This window comes from Diadema antillarum, unplaced genomic scaffold (genome assembly GCF_040938485.1).
Source record: "Diadema antillarum isolate AM-2024a unplaced genomic scaffold, OU_Dant_1.0 seq00000876_RagTag, whole genome shotgun sequence".
NCBI lineage: Eukaryota > Metazoa > Echinodermata > Echinoidea > Diadematoida > Diadematidae > Diadema > Diadema antillarum.
In genome coordinates, this window is record NW_027271740.1 from 1,497,051 (window position 1) to 1,521,306 (window position 24,256).

At 39.6% G+C, this 24,256-nt stretch overlaps 3 protein-coding genes across 3 annotated transcripts in view; 2 read left to right on the forward strand and 1 right to left on the reverse strand.

Annotated features, from left to right (window-relative positions):
- Positions 1–469: 469 nt before the first annotated feature.
- LOC139740714 (tigger transposable element-derived protein 4-like) lies at positions 470–2,116 on the forward strand. Its single transcript, XM_071651279.1, has one exon. It carries the CDS (start codon positions 470–472, stop codon positions 2,114–2,116), a length of 1,647 nt encoding a protein of 548 aa, XP_071507380.1.
- A 10,323-nt stretch (positions 2,117–12,439) lies between these two features.
- Positions 12,440–16,612, reverse strand: LOC139740721 (zinc finger protein 862-like). Its single transcript, XM_071651288.1, has 2 exons — positions 16,015–16,612; positions 12,440–15,199 (listed from the first exon to the last, which is right to left on the reverse strand). Exon 2 carries the CDS (start codon positions 15,181–15,183, stop codon positions 13,222–13,224), a length of 1,962 nt encoding a protein of 653 aa, XP_071507389.1. The 5' UTR covers positions 15,184–15,199; positions 16,015–16,612; the 3' UTR covers positions 12,440–13,221.
- A 3,674-nt stretch (positions 16,613–20,286) lies between these two features.
- The window catches only part of LOC139740743 (double zinc ribbon and ankyrin repeat-containing protein 1-like), a 76,573-nt gene continuing 72,603 nt past the window's right edge, over positions 20,287–24,256 (forward strand). Inside the window, exon 1 of the mRNA XM_071651311.1 lies at positions 20,287–20,306. The gene's annotated coding sequence lies outside the window, so the exon portion shown is untranslated. The remainder of the gene's footprint in view (positions 20,307–24,256) is intronic.

Genomic DNA, 24,256 nt, shown 5'->3' on the forward strand with positions numbered 1-24,256 from the left:
TAGCAAGTAATTACATGAACTACACAATGAACTACCCCCTAAATATGAGAATTTTAAGATAGAATTATTACAGTATTTGTTTGATACAATTTAGGCTTATAATTGAACAAATCATAATTAAATTCATTAACTGATCTATTTTTTCTTATAAGTTGGAAACTTTATTATAGTTTGATCCAAAAAAAAAAAAAAACACATCTTCAATATCAATAAAACAGTACAGCCTGTACAATGACATTTTGTTCACAAAATTCATGTAGTGGGCTCTCCTTTTCTTTCCAAGGTTAGAACACACATGAAGATTACGGAATTAAGGGTTGTCACATTAATTTAGAATTTTCGGTTAATCGGTAAGAGGAGAAAAGGGGACTCCGGCCACGCCCTATGCTCAAATATCCAAGGCATTTTTCGACCACTGCCATACTCATTTTGGTATCTTGCATTGAGCTGTCTCTTTTTAACTCTCAATATGGCAACGAAACGAAAATTAAACGTCAAATCATATGAAGAAAAGTACTCTATCCTCAAGTTCATGGATGAGAATCCCACCTGGAAGAAAAAAGACATTGCTGCGAAGTTCAACATGAAGAGCAATACATTGTCAGACGTGATAAAAAATCGAGAGAAAATCATGCAAGCAGTGGAAAACCCAAGTGATGCTCGGAAAGGAATCAAGAGAATGAAGCAGGTGACTTTCGACGACGTGGATCTAGCATTGATCACATGGTTCCGACAAAAGGTCTCTTTGCCTGAGCTGCATCTGGATGGAGAGATGCTCTTTGAAAAAGCAAAGTACTTTGCCAAGGAGTTTGGGCATGACGCAGTTCCTTCAGTAAGCTGGATTGATCGGTTCAAGAAGAGGTACGGAATCGGAAAAATACTGAAGGCAGGAGAAGCTGGTGGGGTTGATGACGAAGTAGTACAGAGTTGGAAAGAGGGGAAACTCTCCGATATTTTACATCGCTATGAGGCCAAAGACATTTATAACTGTGATGAAACCGGGCTATTCTGGAAAATGCTGCCAGAAAAATCACTGGGATTCGTCGGAACATCGTACCATGGAAGCAAGCAGCAAAAAAACAGGATCACTGTTCTCGTGTGTGCAAACATGGACGGAAGTGACAAAATTCCACTTCTTGTCATCGGCAAGAGCAAGCGTCCACGAGCCTTCAAGAATGTCAACCATCTACCCGTAGCTTACGAAGCTAATAAAAGAGCGTGGATGACCGGCGCCTTATTCGAGACATGGCTTAGGAAACTGGACCGGAGTATGGAAGGTAGAAAAATAGCAATGATCGTGGACAACTGTCCAGCTCACCCTAAAGTGGAGCTGGAAAACATCGAGGTCGTCTTCTTACCTCCCAATACCACGAGCATCACCCAGCCTATGGATGGTGGCATCATCAAGAACATGAAGCTGCATTATCGCCACATTCTCGCCTTCCGCAGGCTCAAAGCTGCTGAAGAAGAAGCACAGTTCAAGTGGGACTTGCTTGATGCTGTGAGTGCAGTCAAGCTTGCGTGGGACAAAGTGTCATCACAAACCATCTCTAATGTGTATGCGAAAGTGGGGTTTGTTACCCCACGACCACATGGAGATGCCCCCGATCAAGCTGAGGTGCCGGATGATGAGCTAAATGTTACTGAAATGCCTGGTGATGAAACAAATGACACCGAAATGCCGGATGGTGAAATGAATGACATCACGGAACCCGCATCAGCTTTTCGAGGCATCTGGGAGAGGTTAGCAGACCTGTTTCCGGTTCCCACCATCGACCAATACGTCGACATTGATGCAGTTGAGGAGTGCACGGAGGTACTCACGGATGAACAAATCGTAGAAATGGCTCATGCTTCTAAAAGTAAAGATGAGGAGAGCGAGACTGAGGAGGATGGTGAACCCAACAGCGAACATGAACAAAATGAACCAAAAAAGCCACCGACGATGGGTCAAGTGTGCCAAGCCCTGGACATCATCAGGCAATATAACATTTTTGAACAAGTCCCTGACAATCTTGCCATACTTGTAGACAGATATGAATCTTTTCTAATGAGCAGACCCACCCAACAGAGGAAACAATCCACAATCACTGACTTTTTTAAGGCTAAGGAGTAATGAAATAATCGAGTCTATCGGGGGAAGCTTTTGAAGAATGATATAAACTGATGTAACTTTCGGAATTCATGTCAGGATAATTACTAAAACTGTCAATCTATTTTTAGTATAAGTTTTAGTGTTAATCGACGAATATTTTCTCTGGCCATGACGCAACATTCAAGCTTGCCTTCTTCATTTCATTTTCACGTGCATTCACATTTTATATTCAAAAGTGTAAAGTAATATTAATCATTACTTCATGGCTATATTATAAGTACATGTGCGTGACATCATGTATAACAGTTTTGTGTCTCATGCAATTTTCAAGACAGTACGGAGTACTCAGTGGCCCTTTTGATTGCTGCAATAAGTCCTTTTTCGTTTATTTAATATTCACGTTAAAAGGTCACTTTGTATATAATTGTATGTCGAGTGATTTAAATGATATGCCTCGAATTGATCACATATCTTTATAAATAAATTAGGATCTATCGTCGTTGGACAATGACGGGAATTTCCGGAAAACATGGGCGGAATTCGGTTATTGCATACACGTAGTCCAACATAAGATCCTTGAGTTACTGGCAAGCTGGTTTGTATCAAATATTGAAATCCTACAAAGTTCCTAGCAAAATGAAGATCGTACATCAAATTTTGTTTCCAAAAATTTTAAACAACCAAGTCGTTTTTAAATAGCTTTTGATTACATTTGGTTTCTATGCAAGCACTCCATGTATTTTCTTTAAGTGCCTGGTTTCAGCAGCTAACTGTGGATTTCTTCTAGTATAATATGGTAACTGACATTTGTGATTATTCTTAATATGATGATGTAAATAATGTCTTCTGGAAAGCATTATTGAAGACCTTGCCCGTTTAGATAGTTTAGATAAGTAATTAAGCGAACGTATCCACGAAAAGAAAATGTTCACATCTCTGAATTTACCAAGATAAATAATTTACATTGTCTTAAAATGATCTTAACTCCAGATGGAACAATTTGTGTTATGAATGTTTATGCATGTATGCAGTGTTCAGTATATCGCACTATATGGCAAGATACGTACAACTGTATTTGGATTCCAAGTAGGAATTAAATGAAAAATAGGTTACACTTTAGTAGGCCAAAATGGTTAAATTATTGTTTTGTAAATGGCCAGAATACAGTATACAAACAAAGACAAAAACATCCTACTAGTAAATTATAATTCCATTATACAAGCCACAAACCAATGCTCGACGATGTTTTGAACTTTCATTCTTTACATTGCTAGACAAACACGTAATTTTCTGATTACACTAGTACAACCACCAAAATAATTCACTCTATCCACAGGTAAAGTCTTAGTCACGCTACCCCTATGTCACACGGTAGTTTTTCTCCCTTTCTCATTTTCGATCTGTAACTTTTCACTGTAGCATGCACACACCAATTAAATGGCAGGAGAATAAGTAGGTGTGGTTTACTACTGGAAATGTTGGCGCGTGCGAGTGATGTGATCCAATCATAAAATAGGAGAGGAAGGTACCACATACTGCAACATGTGCTTGAAACGCGGGCGGAACGAAGGCATGGCTTTGTGCTTACAAAAAGGGACATGTTCAAATCATGTACACGTAGCTATGTAGCTACATGTACACGTGCTTCATTTACTAGGTCTCATCAGCTAAGGGAGGTGTCTCACCTCCCTGGTCTCATTGTGTTAAACGTTATGAAGCAATGCCTACGTTCCGCCCACATCTCGATCGAGGGGTCTCGGGGCATTCATTTACATGCTCCAAAATTTCCATCGTAAACCAGAAACCACGCCTATTACGCGTGCGGTACATGTTTTCCTGCCATTAAATTTGTAAGGTAACGTACGTCGCAGTATGCTTACATGCAAATTTACTTTTTTTTTGTTTCAAACCTTTTAGTTATGGGTGCCCTGTGTACATTTGTAATCCACGCCTTTGTCCCACCCATTTCCATATTTTAGAGCTCGCGTTGTGTGTGCTTACATGTAAATGTACAGATTTTGCTTGCTAGCCCTAGCAGTATGGGTAACTGTTGTATTAAAGCCGAGTCGGCGAAGAAAGAAACCAAGCTACTGTGTACTGTTTGTTTTGTGATATGGGAATTCGTAATTTCTGTCTTTATCAAAACATGGGAAAAAGCGAAATTCAGGTGAATAGTGTGACTTGTTTTGACTGATGATTTCATCTGATAGATCTTTGAAATTTGGATATTTTGAAGAATGGGACAATGATCGGAATGATCGAGTACACGCAACTTCACATTCACTTCATCTGATTTTTATTTGTTCACTAAACGCACATCCAATCTGCAAACAAAAAAATTATCAATAAAATTCATGTTTGCTGATACAAATTCCACGTTCAATGTAGAACAAAATAAGAACATTATCTTCATAGAATAGACAAAACAATTTGAATGCAAACACACACACGGACGCGCGCACACACACGCACACACACACATACATGCATGCATGCAAATGTACTACACGTGTATACATGTACATTAACTGTGAGTCGAAAAAAAAATCGACTCTCGCGAGAGTCGAAGTTCACTTAAGTCGACGCATTTTTTTCAGTCCCGAGAGCTTCGACTCATGCGAGGTTTACTGTAGTTTGCATTTCTGTGCAATACAGGAGTTCCCCAATCTGTGGGATACTCTACCTTTTGACCTCAGAAACTTAGTCCTTATTATGCTGTGTCTTTTTTAACATGGTGCAGTCACTTAAATTCCCACCTTGCCGAGGCACCTTAAGTGTCGGATTTGGTCTGTCACTGATTTCATGTGGAGTACATGTAGTTTTATAGCGATATTATTTGTGTATTTTATCGGTTTTTATGCCTCCGCCACGAAGTGGTGCCGGAGGCATTACGTTTTCGGGTTGTCTGTCCGTCTGTCCGTCCGTCCGTCCGTTCTTCCGTCCGTCCGTCCCTCCGTAATGAATTTTGTGGACAGCGTAATAGCAGCCTGCTATTGATATCATAAACATGCCAAATGTACCGTTATTATCGAAAGATTATTTTGACAAACGCATTTACGAGATGTCTTGCGAAGAACGATGAAAATTTACTGTCATTGCTCCGTCGAAACGACTACCGAGCGCTCCACACAGGGTAGCCATGAAAAAAGTGACTGCAGCACATGATAAACGAGACGCTCTCTTTGCTAAATTTGCGTAATCATGAGCGGAAAATTACGCTCACAGAGCGCGCATATTTCAGTAACATTTGCATCTGACGTAACGTATCTGATCGCACGTTTTTTCAAAGCGCAATAACTGTTGAACATTTGCAAAGAATGGCTAATTATTTTTTGTGATGATGCACAATCTCAAAAGGTCTTAATCAATGTACAATTAAACAATATTACATCAAACACTTTTGTAGGAGGTCGTGATTTATAGGTAACGTATCTGTTGCGAAAAAAATGTGGAAAATGAGTTTTCGGAGATAATGGTCTGATTTTGAAAACCGAAATTTAGAAACAGAAAATCAAACTTAACTGTATTTGATAAAGTATATCCTTCTGATATTAAACATGTAATGTCGTATCTCACGTCTGCTATTTTCACTAATTTATCAATTAAAATATTTTGGTAACGTATCTGACATGAATTTTGGCGACACACCTTCAGTGAGCTCCGGAGGGAAATGACGTGGAAGATTTCAAATTTTTTCTTGTCTATGCATAAATATATCAGACGTTAATTATATTTGCCAACATCATGTTGGGTTCAAGCTCATTTTATATAATTTTTTAGCATAATACAAAAAGTACATGATTGCGGCGACATCGGGTTTTGGGATACTTCTCAAACTTTACCAGTGGATATTTTAAAATTTACGCAAGCGACAACAATATTTTTTTTTTTACTTTTCTCCTCAAACCCTCAAGTGTTACATAGACAATTCTGGCAATTCAAACCAGACCTTTAGCAATGGAAATAATCGTGGGAACGTTGGCGACACATATTTTCAGTTTTTGAACGCTTTAGCAGAGAATGGCCCAAATGATGACAGTGTAAGAGAAAGGTACATTAATGTACAGTAGGGCCTACATGAGCTTAGTCTTCTGATATGGTGTTACGAACTTATGGAAAAATTAAAACGGGTGTATGGTAACTTTCGGGGGGGGGGGGGAGGGAGGGTTGTCCAGTGGGTAAGTATCAGGAGGGGGCGGCGGTTCGGGGTATGGTTATGGGGGGTATCTCGGGGTGGTAATCCGGGTGGTAGTTATCCTGGGGGTAGTTATCCGGGTGGTAGTTATCCTGGGGGTAGTTATCCTGGGGGTAGTTATCGGGGGGGGGGGGGGTAGTTATCCAGGGGGTAGTTATCCGGGTGGTAGTTATCTGGGGGGTAGTTATCGGGGGGGGGGGGAGGGGTAATTACCCAGGGGGTACTTATCGGGGGGCTAGATGTCCTAGGGGTAATTGCCCTTGGGGGTAGTTGCCCTAGGAGGGTAGATGACCGGGTGGTAGTTGTCCTAGGGGGTAATGGCCCTGGAGGGTGATTGCCCTAGGAGGGTAGTTGTCCGGGGGGGGGGGGGGGGGGGGGTAGTTCCCCTAGGGGGAATAGACCTGGGGGGTAATTATCCGGGTGGTAGTTATTCGGAGGGTAGTTGCCCAGGGGGTAAGTGCCCGGATACGGCCACACCCAGGTGACTGCCAGATGAAAGAATGCGCGCACTGGAATAAACAGTGTGTAAATATCCTGGAAATATCGATGGAAGAACCAGCTCATTAGTTGAATTAAAGGAATCATTGTAAAGATACAATGTATCGTGATTCTATAGCCTTTCTTTTGGCGTATAGTAGGAAATATCAAACAGTCAAATATAGTGTACTTAATCAAATATCTTATGTTCCCTGAAAAATAAAAAAGGATCGATTAATCAGTCAATTAAAAAGGCAATCACAGAAATACTTAAAAGGTCTCGTATGCAGAGACAAATTCACTAAGAGTAGGTCCAATGAGATGCAGTCATCACCTGGTTAGACAGCAAAATCATGACAATTAATTTCAGTTCATGCTCATCATAACTGCTTATTACTTTTCAAAGTTTTGGCTATCAACATTCGTTCGTAGGTGTTGTTTGTTTGTTTGTTTTGTATGTTTTTCCTCGTGAAAGACGTAATGACTTCTTCGTATCGAATGTAAACTGGGCATTTCCATGAGTTGTGCGACATGACCACCAAAATTTTACCCGCATATTTCAGGACAACTGATAATCTTACTTTGTTAGCCATAGTTTGAAGTGTGTGAAACCAACTTTACCTTTAAGAAAAGTTCCCTTTTGTGCATTTTTATACCTTTTGAAACCAGAAAGCATTTTTTTACCTAAAAATCCCTAAAAATGCATTTTTGTTGCTCTTTATGATTATTTTTTATATTTGAGGCTCAAATCAAACTTTGTTTGGTTTTACAAATCAAAAATATATTAATCTAGCAGTAAATAAAGTGGAGACCTCGATATAAGATATGTTCTTCGGACACCAGCGTGCTCTTACATAGCTCGAGAAGCTGCTGTAACGTGAGCTACCGAAACATGAACTTTTTAACCTAGCAATTTTACTATGCCCAACTGAGACATGGTATTTTGGATTATCAAATAACTATGCAGCACACATCCAAGAAATATGATGGGACTTATAGTCTTTGCTTCAAATTTTCATAACAGAGGTCTTAAAATTGTAACGTGAGTTACCGTGTAACGTGAGTTACCACAATGTAACGTGAGTTACCGACATGATTTTTCTTTAATACCAAGAAATGATATGAAGGTTGTGATTGTAAGTAACCAATGAGTACATGATTACTGACCTCTTGTATTAAGATTCTATTTCCAGTAGATTGTTAGTCTCTTGGTCTCTCTCTATCACCAAACCAACTGGTCTACATGGACAATGTATTAATTACACATGTTCATCACATGTGCTTCAACAGGTTCCATATTCTACAGTGCATGTATACTGATCTGTTACAAAAGTTGTTAAAAGACATTTCCTCTAAAGCTGCATGGACCTTGTTCCAGCAAATTATCAAAATTTTGTGATAACTATTAATAGCCTTCTGATTGGGCTAATCACTGCATGATTACTCTTGAAAAGTTCTTGTTTTTGTAATTCAAGTGATTACTATTTGACATTTCATAGTTTATACCTACCTGTATAGACCAAAGCCATTGTTTATGACGCTGAAACATTTACATGTGAACAGAATTTTAAGATTGGAGCTCGCTTCCTGCTGTTTTTTTTTTTCTGAGATTTTTGAGAACTGAACATTGTGAATTTGACACGCTTATGTGTTTTATACTATTCTACTCTGAGGTTTTAGCTATATTGTTGAAAAATCCTACAATGAAACTTTTCCATGTTTACTATAATTTACTTTACATGCTGATCTATTACCAAAAACTTGTTGAATGTGAACCTCATTATCAGACATTTTCTTTAAGAGCTGGACAGTCATGTACCTTAAAGCAAACTATCAACATTTTGTGATATTAATAGTTAGCCTCCTGATCACAAAATATTTACTATTCATGTTTTTCATTGGGATTTACTGCTTCAGTCTGCTTGATTACTCTAGAAAATACTGGTATACTTTTTACATGTATACATGTACATTTTAAATAATGGCTACTTGACATTTCATAGACCAAAGCCATTGTTTTTTAAGGCTTAAACATTTATGAACATGTTTTATTAAACTGATCAATACTGGTAGCAGATAACTAAAATTTGTCTGCAGTTTCTGTAATGCAAGTCTAATTTCTGTACCAGTTGAGTATAAGAATTTGTAAACAAATCAAACATACAAACAATTGATTATTGAGTAATTCAAACAATTATCAAATAATTGGAATATAAATTGCATTGTTTAAAAGTTAAAATATTTATTGAAATATTCATTTCTGAACCTTTAAACTCTCCACAGACTACATGTACAGGTCTCTAGTCTCGTGACTCAGTGTATTAAATGGAATAGTTTATGGATGACTTGTTTTATCTAGATAGCCTGAAATCCATTTAAATCTAGTAAAATAAAAAAAACGATCAAATCAAATTCTCAATTAAATCCTCAATTTCTGATGCATTTGTTAACTGGAAAAGAGTGTGATTTAATGAAATAGACTCTGTTTCATATCATTTTGTTGAATACAATTTTTGTCTCAGTACAAATGAAAGCTTGGAAAACGACTCAATTAAAAATGAAATTTATCTTCAAGTTGGTATTCTAAATGTAAAGTTTCCTGCCTTTTGGTAATTTCATGGATAAAATGGGATTAATTACTGTCAGATCAATGTTCAAATCAATTTAGATTCTTTATTCATGGAGTTTGTTTGTGAAAAAAAGTTGTCTTGGTAAGTTTTCTTTGGATTATTAAGACAAAAAATCATCTTGTGATCATGTGGACAAACTGTAACGTGAGTTACCGTAACGTGAGTTACCGCTTCACATGACGATACCTGGAGAATGTAAGACAATTTGAATTTTTACCATACTCGGTGATGTATGTTGTTAGTCCATGACTTTGACACAATAGACTTTAAAGTCTCTCTGTTTCTTGTTTGAGGAAACTTTTGAATATAAGACATGCCAAATTTTTGTATGTCCAAATTATGTAACGTGAGTTACCGACATTTGTAGTGTTTTTTCTCATAGTTCTCATAAGAGTCTGTGGATGTAATGTTGCTCTGAGGTAGGATGGAGGTGCATGATACTCATTCACATATAGTAACTCGTATCACTAATTAGGTTTTAAGGATATTGATCTCAACGACCTAATTTTTAGTTCAAAATGTAACGTGAGTTACCGTGGAAATGCCCAATTACTGCATGTTTACTGTAAACAAACTGTAAACAAGCCATTCAGCTCAGCTATGGCGCATTTGATTCATCGAACTTGCAGTAACCTCTTAGGCAGGAGCACATGGCGCGTTCCTTTAAACTTGAAAGTGAAACCACATGTTTGAACATTGGCGCAACCACACACAGCGCGGCATTTTGCGATCATCGTTATACATAGCAGACTTTCCGATTCCAGTCAGGGTAAAAGAAATTGGAATACCGGTACTTCGGAATATACTGATGTTTAAAATCCAGTAAAATGAAAAAGCCTGAAAACAACGCATGATTATGTTTTATAGTAAACAATAGTTGGAAACACTGAACAGAGTTTTGCATTTGCTCACACAGAAGCTTTCTTGAAAAGATGAAAGCATTCCCCCTCCCCTGCTTTAGTGCTAGATAGTGGAAGCTTCCATAACCAGCCCAGCAAGTTTCTGGAGGTACATACATGCGCTTGTACACATGAATTGCTAGAAAACAATCAATCAACGCTGAACATTGCGTAGTTTGGATTCTTTATCATGCTGGTGACCAGCTCGATACTTCGGCATGTGTCGTAATGTTATGTTTAGAGCCTGTACATGTAGGCCTTATAAGTTGACGAGTTTAATTCAAAATAGCAAAAAGAGGGAGATGGAAAAAAATACGAATTCTGGTGAAAAAATACGGATTTTTGAGCTGCTGAGTACGGATTTGTGCTTCCAAAGCTTGGCAGCTCTGCTGATCAATCAACATGTGGCGTTACATGAATGTTTCTAACCCAGACCTTGCAGCTAAAAAAAGAAGAACCGAGAAAGAAAGACAATATGAACAGACCAGGGTAAGAAATTACAGAAGGGAATGGGAGAGGGACCACACAAAACACCTAGGCCTACACACACTCACACACACGCAGGTGCATGGCAGGCACAGGCACACACACACGCACGCACGCTCACACACACTGCGACTGTGCTAAAACCCGTTAGAGACTAAAGGCATCTCAGGCTTGTGTCTGTGGAGAAATGCAAGTTATATCTACATGAAATCTTCTCCACCTGGTTAATACATGTAATACTAAGTAGACCTCTACTGCTGATTGTGACTGAGGGAAAGGTGGCTCCCTAAAACTCAATTTGGCTCCCTAAAAAGGTCTCTGAGGAGCCCGGCTGGCTTCTTCTTCTTCTTCTTCTTCCAGGTAGAGTGCAGCTTCAAGTTTTGAAGATTATCGCACTGTGAAATGCGTGTGAGTGTGTGGACCTTCACACACGTCTACGTCAGGATAGCTTTCGTGCAAGTGCGTATATATACAATGTGTAAGTAAAAAATTTGTGTCCTCTGGAGACAAAACTATTTCTTCTTCCCACTCAAGACAAGCCGGAAGGCGTCGAGAGAAGAAAATGAATCATCTCTTCTATAAAAAGATTTATAAGAAGAAAATCGGCGAACTTGAAATAACGTCCCACTTCTCCCCGCTCTCCCCTATATGGAACTCTTGCCAATTTGTATATTTAAAACAAACAGGTGTCTAACTGTTACACCTGATTTTATAACACCAGAAGTGTTACAGTTAACCATAATTGATAAATGAAGATGGGAGAAGGAAAAGATGGGAGATGGGAATCCCCTTCCCTGCTTTGATTAAAAAACATACCATTTGATCAGTCTTTTTCTTGTGATGAACGCCTGCTATTATGGCAGCAGCAGTTACTACAGAAAGTCCAAGAGTAACTTTCGAAGCTGTCGACATGATGCTCTGGATTGCTGTCTCACATGCATGCACATCCACGAATCGAATCGGATCGAATTACAGGCTCCGAATTACACCAACCATGCATGTACATCTGTGTGTAGCGAGAGAATAAAAATGTCTGGTGCGTCGCGGCGGTGACCGGTTGCTGTTGCGTACGTGCCTGGACGCCTCGGCCTCCACTCGGCGGCGGAGCACCTGAGCTGTACGTTAAGTCAGATGCCACCCTGGCACTGCACTGGTCCAGAGACGCCAAGTTGCATCGGGAGACGACCGGGAGGACGACACGTGTGACACAGCTCAGGTAGATTTCTACACAGTTCTGATCGAATACGAAATCTTCGCGGTCCAAATCCTGAAGTCACACTGATTATACAACCTCATTGAGGAAACTTGCAGCGTGTTTGCTCATCAATCAATGTTAGCAACAGCAAAGTACGACTGGTACTTATACGCAGCGTTGCCAGGTCCCAACGGAACAAAATCACCAAAAGGCCTGTGAAAAATCACCAAAAACCACAAAAAATCACCAAATCTGAGAAAATGTTTTTTCTCGAAGTTTTTTTTTTTAATTGATTTTTTTTTAAGTTTTTTTTTTTATTTTTTAATCTTTTGGCATATAGGATCAATGAACTTCCAAGGGAGTTCAAGCTGTGGGAGCTGCTGCTGCTGCTGTAGGTGTGTATAGATAAAAAAAATTAGCGTACGCGCAGGTTTTTGCGCATGTCCTTTTCAGCATCCGAGATTTTGCGAGATATTCAGAGATGGAAAGCATGGTCGACGAGATTCACTTGTTGACGACATGAAGATCTATTAGCCGTGACCAGTGCCGTATATACGGCACTGGCCGTGACTAATTGACATGGTTTGTGAATATTTAGCCAATACGGTCTGGACTTGTATATCTTTTGTGTCTAAACTGAGACTAATCGCGACACAACGATCTCGCGGACTAGATCATGCATTTGGGTGCAAACGCCATCTCAAGTGGGCTAGCTTAGTCTGCATTCAAGGCAGCGGAGGCATTATTCAAAGACTCAGTATACCCACACTAATGCGCGTGTTCATGCGTGTATGGGTGGAAATGAGCTGCTGGCTTGACAGAGGTCTGCGCTCTAACAGTGCTTTTTTTTCTATATCGTTCATAAAAACATACATTGTGTACATTCATTGATCTTGCTCTAGCGATCCACGTCCCACAAGCTTTGCTTTTTAGTGGATCACTATTTTCATATCGAATCTATTTTCCGCACGCCCACGAAGTATCCTCCTCGTATATATATATATAAATATATGTTGTTATATAATTTATCTCGGATACTACATGAATCTTTTGCAAATCCTTAATGTTTGAAAAATATCATTTCATGACATGTATACTTTGTACTATGTTTTGATTTTCGTTGATCGGAAATAAACTATGATTGAATTGAATTGAATTGAATTGAAAAAATACAACCACTTACCTTCATGTTGTAGGGAACGTAACGTACTGATGCGCATCTGTTTACTGCATACACTTGGAAGCTAGTCATAGATGCTTGCATTGAATCTTTTAAGCATTGCTGCAGTGACCTCAAACTTATTACAGCAGCCAAAAGTGGTCTTGGTTAAGACTATGGCTTCTAGAGTTTTAGTCGAAAGCTGGTTGCGATACTTGTTTTTTGCCCATGTCACTATGGAGAAGATGCGTTCGACTGAAGCATTGGAGATGGGACAAGACAGCGCTCCGAGGGCATAAAGTCCTATTGTCCTGTATGGCTTGTGTCGGTCGGAGTTTTCATGATTCAAAATGCCCTTCCAAAAGGACTGGCTGTCATCTGGTATGCTGCCTTTGAAGATCTTCTCTTCCTTCCACAGATGCAAGCGGATCATTCTGTACTGTTCCTCAACCACATCAAGGTCCTCACACAGATGAAGAAGAGGAAGGTCTGAAAAGGCACAACATGACATTTGCGACAGTACATTCTTGGGATGAAGTAATGACAATTTTTGGAATGTCTTCTTGCTCTCAGGTAGCCTCTTTTCTATCTCAGATATGAGACATGCAAGAAAGTCAGCACATCGGGTTCTCACATTGTCTACGATCTGTAGATGGGCAGGCTCCCTCTGCAACCTGACTGCTTCAGCTGTAAATTTGTGACCATAGTCTATGAGATTCAGAGGACGTCTTGCACCAGTACCGTGATCATACACCCGTTCCTTCAATGACTTGTGCTGCATGTCTAACGCATCTGAGAGCCCTTCCGGTGATGCATTTTCAGCCTGGAATTTCTGATTCAGGCGGTCTAGGTTCTCCACAACTGGTGCAAGGAATGTAAAGTACAAGAAATTTGACTTGTCGTCAAACATGTGGAACAGCATCCTCGCTCGGTAACGGACATCTTGCGTGCCTTCGTTCATTGCCATTTGGAAATAGTTTTTCAGAGGATCCCAGTGTTCCCAAATCCTCCGGATGAGCTCCCCCCTGACTAGCCAACGAGTTGTAGACATTTTTTTGAAGGGCATCTTCTTGCTTGCAAGTTCTCCTTCCTCTAGCTCTTCAGCGCAGAATGTGTCATAGAGTGATTTATATGCTTCTCGGCGCAAGAAGCTGTGGCTGAAGAAACTTGGAACTTCACAGAGCATGAATCCCACATTTGAAGGGAGTCCCTCAAATGCCTTCTGTACGCACAATGCGATGGAATGGCATACACATTTCATGAGTGTGCATTTTGGTGCAACCTCTTTTACTCGGCTCCAAACACTGTTGTGTTCTCCGGTCATGTTTGAAGCTCCATCTGTTGCAAGACCTACACAACGGGAGAGGTTCAGATTGTACTCATCTAGAACGGTTTGTAATGCCTTGAAGAGCTGTTCGCCGGTGGCTTCGCAGATCTCTTGAAACCCCAAGAGTACGGTCAGTATTTCCATTTTCTCCTCACTAAAGTATCTTGCAAGGATGGCAAGAACTCTTGTTGATGACACATCTGTACTCTCGTCGATTATCAGAGAAAATGCTTTCTCTGACATATCTTCCTTTACTTGCTCCTTTATGGTAGGAGCAATAACTTGTGTCACAAGTTTTGTACATTTGGTGCGATGTATCGAAATGGACTCTAGAGTGCTACCAGCTGCATACTTTTTGATCGTCTCAGACAAATGATCAATCGAGCTCAGAGGACTATGACAGCATGTCGTAACAGCCAAATGAAGCTCGGCGGCCTTAACAGCATCAGCAGGCTGGATCTTTTTACTGCATGTAGCGAATTTGGTCATTGAACTCCCTGCAATAGCTCTTCTCGCCGCAACGTGGCTTGGGGTATCTTGATGTTTTTTTAAGGAGGCATGATGAGGCTTTAGCTGCTTTCTGCAGTATTTACAGAATGGTAATTTCACATCGTTGTCCATCACAGAAGTAAGCCAGTTAAACTCAGTTTCCCATGAGGTCAAATACTTTCTTGATGCCTCATACTTGGTCTTAGATTTCTTTGCTGGTGGTGTGGCCATACTGAATATGCCTAGTCTGAAAATAGTGCAGAGATAGACAAGGGCAAGGGGCTATTGTAGTAGTAGAAGTATAGCATAGTAATTGCACATATTGGTATTACTTTTCAAAACAAAGATATAAATTAAATATCACAATATTAGATATCACTGTTGACAAGGGTTGATAAATCGCAATTCACTTTTGCTTTACATCTCATTTTTTTTAAATCAGTACACAGAGTAGTTCTAAGGTTTTGTAATTTAATCAGTTGTAATTCTTCATGTTTATGATTAATTTTAATCTGTCCTTGTTCGTTATGTATTACAATTTCAAAAAAGCAACTTACCACCACTGCTGTTTAAGTGCCATCACTTTGAAACTCGAAAGTTATGTGGTCTAGATCCTACTAGAAACATATTCTCATGCAACTCGAGGGAATTGAGGTAGTAGCCTTCTTATCATTCATGTTGTCTCTCTTCTTTTTTTTTCCTGAAGAATTCAAGATTTATGACTGATCAACAGTATTTAGGAGATATTGGATAAAAACCGTTCCTACACTGACAGCATGAATGTCCTCATAGTGGATGAGTGTTGTCAATCAAACACTTCTGCCTAGTAGCAGGCAGCTACCTAGTACTAGTAGATATCTAGTCATCCTTTCCATTTGCATTTGCGTGAATGCACATTGCAGCACCACCGAACACGCACAACCAGCACACAGAATCACAGTCCTACACAGTATACAAGTAGTTGTCATTTGTCAAATATCGATTACAGATCTAACCATGATTTACTCGATGCTATTAGAGTCAGCTTATCATTTACTCGAGTATTTAAGATTTGCAACTCACCAGTATAAGACAGATCTTTCGAGATATCTGGGGAAAGTGGGTAAGGGTTTCAACTACAAGATAACCACAAACTGATATAATTATATCGAACACTCATTATCAGTAGTGAGCTCGCTGGTTTCCAACCAGTACTGCTTCCAACACTGTCCCAACCTCCCTGCTATGACGTAGCCAGCACAGCTGGTGGCCGCGGTTTGTAGCTTTATCAGCAGTAGACAGCTGAGTATGATCTGACAGCAGCGTGGCGACCATTGCATCGGCGCGTGTGCGTGCAGTACACACAGTCACACACATGCATTGCGTACAATGTGCGATGTGTGTTTTGTGTGTGTATAAGATCTGACAGTATACCAAGACAATAACGCACATGTTATGTATCTATGGGAAAGTGTTACGCCATGCTTTCTGGAAAATAGACTAGTTTTCATGGTGATTTTGTTTATTTCTTTCGAAATCACCCGAAAATCCCCAAAAGATAACCAAAAATCACCAAAAGATCACCAGAAATCACCAAATATGGATTTGGTTACCAGGATAAAATTTTGTCACCAAGGGTTTCAAAAAATCACCAAATTTCACTATTTTTGGTTACCAAGATCACCATCTGGCAACACTGCTTATACGGACTACGGAGGGGTCGCGGCCGGGGGATCGGAGGTGTGGGTATGGGGGGACGAAAATTTTGACGAAAAGTGAAACACTGGCGAGGAGTGCGCCAACTAGCGTTCAGCGGGGATAGTTTTCAGCGGGTGAAGTTTCCAGGTAGGTGAGCTGCACTTTCCCGATACAAGTGGTAAAAGGGAAATTTAAATTGCCCTTCTCTTGTGGCAAATTATCCATGATGTCAAAAAGTGGATGAGCTCTCATTCATTGAAGTTAAATCAGGAAAAGTCAGAGTTGTTATTCATTGGCTCCAAAGTTTTACAAGACAAGGTCAGTCTTAACGGTTGACAATGATGTGGTTATTGCTCCATCTAAAATCGTGTGGAAATCTTGGAGTATTATTAATGATTCTACAATGTCCATGTTTGTCAGATCTCTGCTGTCTGTAAATCCTTGAGGTATCAGTTACGCAATTTGGGCATAATTCGCAAGTACTTAACTCATCAGCCACAGAGAAAATAGTTCATGCTCTTATATCGTCCCGACTTGACTTTGGTGATGCACTCTTATTTCAGCTACCAGCTACCACAATCTCAACTTTCACGGTTACAAAAGTTGCAAAATTCAGCAGCTCGCATTGCTACCCTTACCAGGAGAAATGCATTACCCCTGTTTTGTCCTCATCGCATTGGTTACCTGTTGAATCTCGCATTGTATTTAAATAATTACTACAAATGTATTTGTTTTTCATTGCATACACGCATATGCCCCAGAGTACAATGTTAATTTGCTGACATTTTATATTAGTCCTCCCAGATGTTTAAGGTCATCTGATTATAGATTGCTTGTTGTTCAAAAGACAATAAAAAAATCATGGGGGATCGGTCATTTGCACATGCTGGAACATACCTGTGGAATCAGTTTCCTCAAGCTATCCGTTACATTTTGAACATTGACTCCTTTAAAGTTGCTCTCAAGACTCATTTGTTCGTAATCGTTTTCCAGTAGAATTGTATATTATGATTTTTTTTTCATCATCATTATTGTGTCATTCATTTTCATATGCATGTATGTGTAAGGATTTTTGTATTTCATAACTCACTTCTTCTACTGCAAAAGTACCCTGTATTATTATTATTATTATCATTATTATCATAGTAACCTTGAGAGAGTTCAAAGGTAGGGCCATATAGAGTGTGGATTGCTCTACCCATGTGCCAGATATGTCAGTGATATAAGCCATAATATTATGAAATAGCCTAACGGAGAAATTTTTATGGGGAGTGGTGCACAATGTGTCTCCTCCCCTTAGGCCTGAGAAAGGTCAAGTAAGCTTGGGCTTAAATAGGGTTCAGAGACTTACTGTGTGTTTGTCAGACAAGAATTTTGCTATGCTTCATATCCTGTTAGCAAGGCATGCTTAAAAACAAAAACAAAAACAAAGATCACAGACAACAGAACAGGTTGTAAAACCATGAGCTACAATGGTTAGGGCCTACTGCTTCCCGCCTGGTCAATGTACAAAGTGACAGTCGATGAAGAAAGATGAAAAAAGAGAAATAACAGAAATCATGAAAATATAATGAAAGAGTATCTTAAAGAAAAACAATGAATAAACCAGAGAGAATAGTTTTTGGCAAATATCAATCTGTAAACGATGAGCAAATAACAAATATAAGCAAGATTAAAATTGGTTACTGATTGTGTAGATAACTGACAAAAAAAAGATAAACTGAAAGAAATTATAATATATAGCTGTGAGAACAAACTAATGAAAGTGAGGTGTCCCTCCATGATCAGACTCAGTATAAACTTGAAAAATACAGCTGAAGTCTTATTGAAATAGGTCACCTATATCATATAAAGAGTTTGTTCACAAAAACTGATAAGTCCATATTTGAAAATTTTGAAGAATGGTCTCTGTCATAAAGTACGGTACAAAATAATACCTTTTAAATGATATATTGGTCACTACATACATATAGAGGTACATTTTTGAAGTTATGGTCAAAAGAACCAAAATGTTCTTATTATTCTCTTTATTTTTCTTGACCTTTAATCGCAAATATCTCCATTTGGCAAATATGGACTTATCGGTTTTTGCGAACAAACTCTTCATATGTTGATTTAGTTGTGGATATTATACATTTTTTTTTGAATTTTTCATGAATGTGTAAAACAGGAAACTGTTATATAATACATCCTGCATGACAATATCTAGAGTTGAAATGTTATTCCACCCATGCTTATCTTTTTTTCTGCTATTCATTTTACAAGAGAGCTGCCTCCCGTTTATTTGTGCTTGTGTTTGTGCTTGTGTGTGTGTGTGTGTGTGCACGTGTGTGTCTCATTTACGATTTCTTTTTGTCCTTCTTTCTTTTTTTCCCCCCTCTGGCAATTTGCCTAGGTAAGTTTTGCTAGCTCAGCATTCTTTTTTTAAATAAGGAAACTGCAAACTATATTCCTGCCTGCTTTTTGGCAGCCCCCTCCATTTCAAACAACTCTATTACTTGCTATTAATACTTAGTTGACAGTATTTTCCTTCACTGATTATATTGTTACACTGATTTTGTGTCGCTATGAAGTATTCAAATATCCCATTGCAATTGCAATTTTGTTTGAAATGAAATTATTTACAAGTGACGACTTTGTAAGGAGGGGGAGAGGGAGGGTGTAACATTCAGCTTGTCCTTTAAAAGTCATAGGTTCAATTTTTGTTTCTGTTTCAGTTCTGTCTGAATATCCAGAATTAATTGTAATCAACCAACATGGATATGTTTGTTGGAATAGGACCTATATTCTTTTATCTTTCGTAGGAAGGATAAAGATTACCGGTAGTGAAAGTCTGTGTCTAGACCGAGGGGAGATCAATAGTCTCTAATTTCATCACATAGGTAGCCAATATACCATCTGGTATCTACTTGCTTGAAAGGGACCAACACTTCAGCAACCCTGTAGTGTTTTGTTTGTATCTCTCATGTTTTACATTTTGATGCAGCTTAAATAGCCACTTGGAAGCAATTAAAAACTAAATGTTTAGAAGAAAGCAACCAAAGGACCTCATTTTCTTTGGTTGATATCAGACAAAAACTAGCTATTTAAGTGCATCCCGTGGTAATAGTATCAGGTGTCAATGGGGGCGGGGGACAGGAACGACAAAATCCACACCGGGTTAGTACACTGTACACCTGTACAAGTAGAGAGCGGGGAGAAGGCGTCAGGCGTCCCCTGCAGCTGGGGAAACCGACGCCTTGCCATTCTTTGAAGAGGTGGAAGCAGGACTGATTGTAAAACTCTTGAGACCAGCAAATAGATTACTCAGAGTTTAGAAATACTGTATATGTTTTTTGTTATTCACCTAAATAAATATTGAAATAGTTTTTGTCGGAAAATGTTGTCCATAATGTGAAATCCTAAGATCTAATGATCTATCTGTAAATACTTTCCCCCTTTAAAATAGTGGTTCAGTCGAATCATGTTCAAATTACTGAGTAATCCTACGCGAGCTAGCTAGCACATACATACACCGTACGCAGAATGAACCTGTCCTGCTCGCGTCCTGCTCTGTGCAGAATGTCAACACTACGATCTTTAGTATACACAACATACATACCGATCTTTGGTACTTGAACTCACCATGCACTGATCTGAGAGGAGCATTCGGCCGACTCCATCTCTACTCTGCAGCTGTAAGTTAGGAATCTAGGAGCAGTTTCCTTGTCCAAAGTTCCATTCCCGTCCGTAATTTTAACCTCCGGTAACGCTTGGACAACAGTTCCAGGCTAGGGCCCTTCCCCTGCCCTGCCCTGGGTGCCGGGCGCACGCCCTGTCGTTAAGAAGCTGTGCTCCGCACGTTGCGGCGTCTGGTCGGGCTAGGACTCGCTCGTATTAAGATCTGGGAGTGCCACTGATTATAGTGATCGATGGAAAATGTTGTGTTTGTTTATCCCATGATGTAGAAATTAGATTCTAGATCTATATTTGATCATTGATTGATTGATATTGAATTTGTACCTTCTTTGAATGTGCAACGCAGCGCCGTAACAATGTTACATAACTTAATTAAGCACGTGGACGTAGACCTGGGGGGTGTTTCATCAACGTTTGTCAGCGCTGACATGACAGTCACCATAGTAACAGGGTAACAGTTAGTGACCAGAGCATCTCATCCAATCAAAACCAAGGATTTTGCTGAAATTGTCAGTCAGCGCTGACAAACGTTGATGAAACGCCCCCCTGGTTCTACAGACTACACAGTTGCACATGTGCACCACTACATTGTAGCGTCAATTATCGTATGGTCGCCACTTGTGTGTAATTTTTATGCACGTCCGGGCTGGCGAACTAATATCGGCACTGAATTAGTTCGCCGCCCATAGCCTGCCACATATTATTAGCATGTGTACTTATACATACGCTTCAATGAAGGAGGCATTGTCGGTCACCGCGTTTGAAAATCTCCCTTAATCTGCCACCTGAAATCCATTCTAAATCAAAAACATCCTCGCATTAAAAATGGTTTTATCACCTGTTACATATGGTAAAATATATTTTGATTACAATTATTTGTGTTTTTACGGAGGAAAAAGGTGAATTACGAATGAATTTTGAGAGTGATGAAAATCCGTCGCCCAACCTGATCTCCGATCGCGGCGCGCGTTACATGCGATGTGAATGTCTGGCGACCTTACCGCAGTGGCGACCATACCGAAATTGACGTTTAGGTTATGTTTAACGTTAAATTTAATTGTTGGGGTACATCAAGAAATATCTGTCTCGTCCATCTGGATGGAAGAATCTTTTTTTTTTTTTTTAACGTTATCGCTCTCCTACGTATAGGACGTAGGAGGGGATTCCGTGAAGCCAGACGCAGTCTCTGCGAAACAGTTCCACGGAGATCTCATGATCTGGTCGTCAAGGATACTCCGAACTATTTCTGACGACCAGATCATGAGATACAGACCGATCTTTTGGTCAAATCAAGCTGCAATCCATGTTCAAGTGGCTTAATAATATTCTAACGTTAGATAAAATGTGTGAAGGAGCGTTCAGGCAGGGGTTTCTATAGACAAAGGCAGTTAGCAGATCCAGGAATTCTGTAAAGGGGAGAGGCACCTTTTTCTTTACTAAATTAAAGGGGGCGCACGCGATCCCCCCAATTTTTCTTTTTATTTCTTTTGTTTTAACCAAAAATATGATAAGGATGAGATTTTGGTAGGATAGGAAGCCCATGCATCAAGACTCTGGCCCATTGGACTCCATTCTAACATTAGTTTCTACTCTACTGCTGCTGCACTGGCTTGCTACACACATGTACAATTTAAAGATTTAGTACATTGGATATTCAACTGACTTCACAACTAAAGCTGGAGCCCTATATTTCCATTCTTATTAAAGTATTAGATTTTCACCTGTTTTTGTTCTCATTTTTAAAAATTAATTTCACCCTCCTGCAATAATCTTCAGGACGAACTATAGGCAGAATAGAAGAAGAAGCACAAAAGGGAATGGAACCTCAGTTATTGCCTTTCATCTCCTGCTGACGGAAGGCAGCAGCAGCTGATTTTGAAGCAGAACTTTTTTTTCCAGTTGCACTGTGTAAATTATTGGCACATGCGCCTTATCTTGACCCCGTCGCGGGCGCTGTTACTAACTACGTGTTGGGGTTGGTATTTTTTGGTTACTTACTCCTATGACACACACTGTCATCAAGTGCTACAAGAATCTTCAAGGCTGAAAGGAGCAGACTACTGACAAGAAAAAGAGGAAGAAGAAGAAGAAGTAGTTCGAAGAACCCAAATAGTGTTATGTGGATTGAGAGAATGCAGCAATTACAAGTATGGCCAACCAGGGTTTACTTTACACGGCAGTCCATATCTATAGACACTGTGTGACTTCTGTACAGTGATGTGTCATGGTGTATACTGTATACGCCAAATATTTCGTGAGGTTTTTATTTTCATGAATTTTGCCAGTTGGGTGCTATTCGCGAATTTAAAAACAAAATGTTATGACATTCATCCACCATAATATCATAGTGATAACGTGCAGACATACATTTCTTAGGTCAATACTGGTACTTCACGATCTAGAATTTAACCATTCGCAAAAATGTTAGAAAGTTCCAATTCACAAAAATTTGGACTCGCTAAATATATGGTGTATACAGAAGTTTAACCTCACCAGCAACCCCAACACGTACTGGTTACACTCACAGCCCCCCGGGGTTATGTAAACATGTATTGCAGTTATACTTTCACAAGGGCCATTTGTGCAGTAAATATTCAACATATGATGCATCACACGTTACCTCGGGGTACCGTACATGTAGTACCCCAGGGTACCACGTTGTGAAGCGCCACCTCACATCTACCCGAGGACAGCTGCAGAGAAATGCATGCACTGTGTGTACGTCTACGGTCATTCCCATGCCCATGCCACTGCATGTGATACTATGCATACATGGTATACTGTGCTAGCAATACAGCGTGTCCCAGAAAAAACGAAACCAAGTTTCATTGCAATTCTTTGCGATCATAATCATAGTATTATTTGCTCTATGAGATGTACATGAATTGAAAGATACAATTCTCTTCTTTCATTTGATGCACAACACGTTCATAATTCATGCATGACTGAGTTAGAACAATAGACAGTGGTGCTGCTAAATTTTCATTTGCACGAGCAAATGGCGACTTTAAATAAATTTTTAGACTTTTTCAGCAATCTTTTGCAAAAAATAAAATCATAGCTTTAATATCCATTCTTTTTCCTTTCATTTGATATCCTATGCGTAAAAAATGATCAACGCCTGCTCAAAAAAATTTGATTTGAAAATATCCTTACATTTTACCCAGATAGATAGATAGTAAAAAAGGAACAGTTAACTTTCCCGACGCCTGCCCGACTTGGCAGATAACAATGGCCTTCATGCTTCAATGAATTTACACAAACATGAAGGGAGGGGGTAAAAGGGAATGTTACAGATGGTTCGGTTGTGAAGAGGGTCGTAAATTAGCATGTGATCATGAGCTTGCCTGACCATGCAGCTAACTACAGAGCAAAGGGTGTTCATCAGGGGAATGTTTGGGAAGGTGGGATGGGAGTAACGGACCGAAAAAAAACCTCCCGAGCCCCTCCCCCCCCCCAAAAAAAAAAGACGACTTTCTGCCCTGCACTTGCACCTTTGAAATGTTAGAAGCGCAAGTTCAGTAATAGATAAAGTGATGTACCCTCTCTTTCTGCTTCGCCTCCCCCTTCAAAAACTTCAAAATCCTGTCAGTGATGAAGGACTAACCACGCGTGAGGGAAATGTAGAGAGGAATAAAAACAGTGAAATAAGTTTGAGGTATAAAATCATCAAAATGTGTATCATTGTTGTAATGTTGATTTCCCGTAGCCATTGGACTGCGTGCAGCCTGAGAATACTCATGATATTAGTCTTCAATTATTGGTCATGTCTCATAGCTTATTCTAAATAGATAACAACAAAGGGCTGTCCGTCTCATACAGCATTCTCTATAAATACCCTCCTGAACAACATTCACTCAGGGAGGTGGAATATCCACCTCCCTGATTCACTGTAGCACTGCGGTTGTTTTGTGTGAATTCAATGGTGCAAATGAGCCCATTGTCTAAT

Coding starts and splice junctions, on each gene's coding strand:
- LOC139740714 (XM_071651279.1), top strand. CDS start 470: ATGGCAACGAAACGAAAATTAAACGTCAAATCATATGAAGAAAAGTAC.
- LOC139740721 (XM_071651288.1), bottom strand. CDS start 15,183: ATGGCCACACCACCAGCAAAGAAATCTAAGACCAAGTATGAGGCATCA.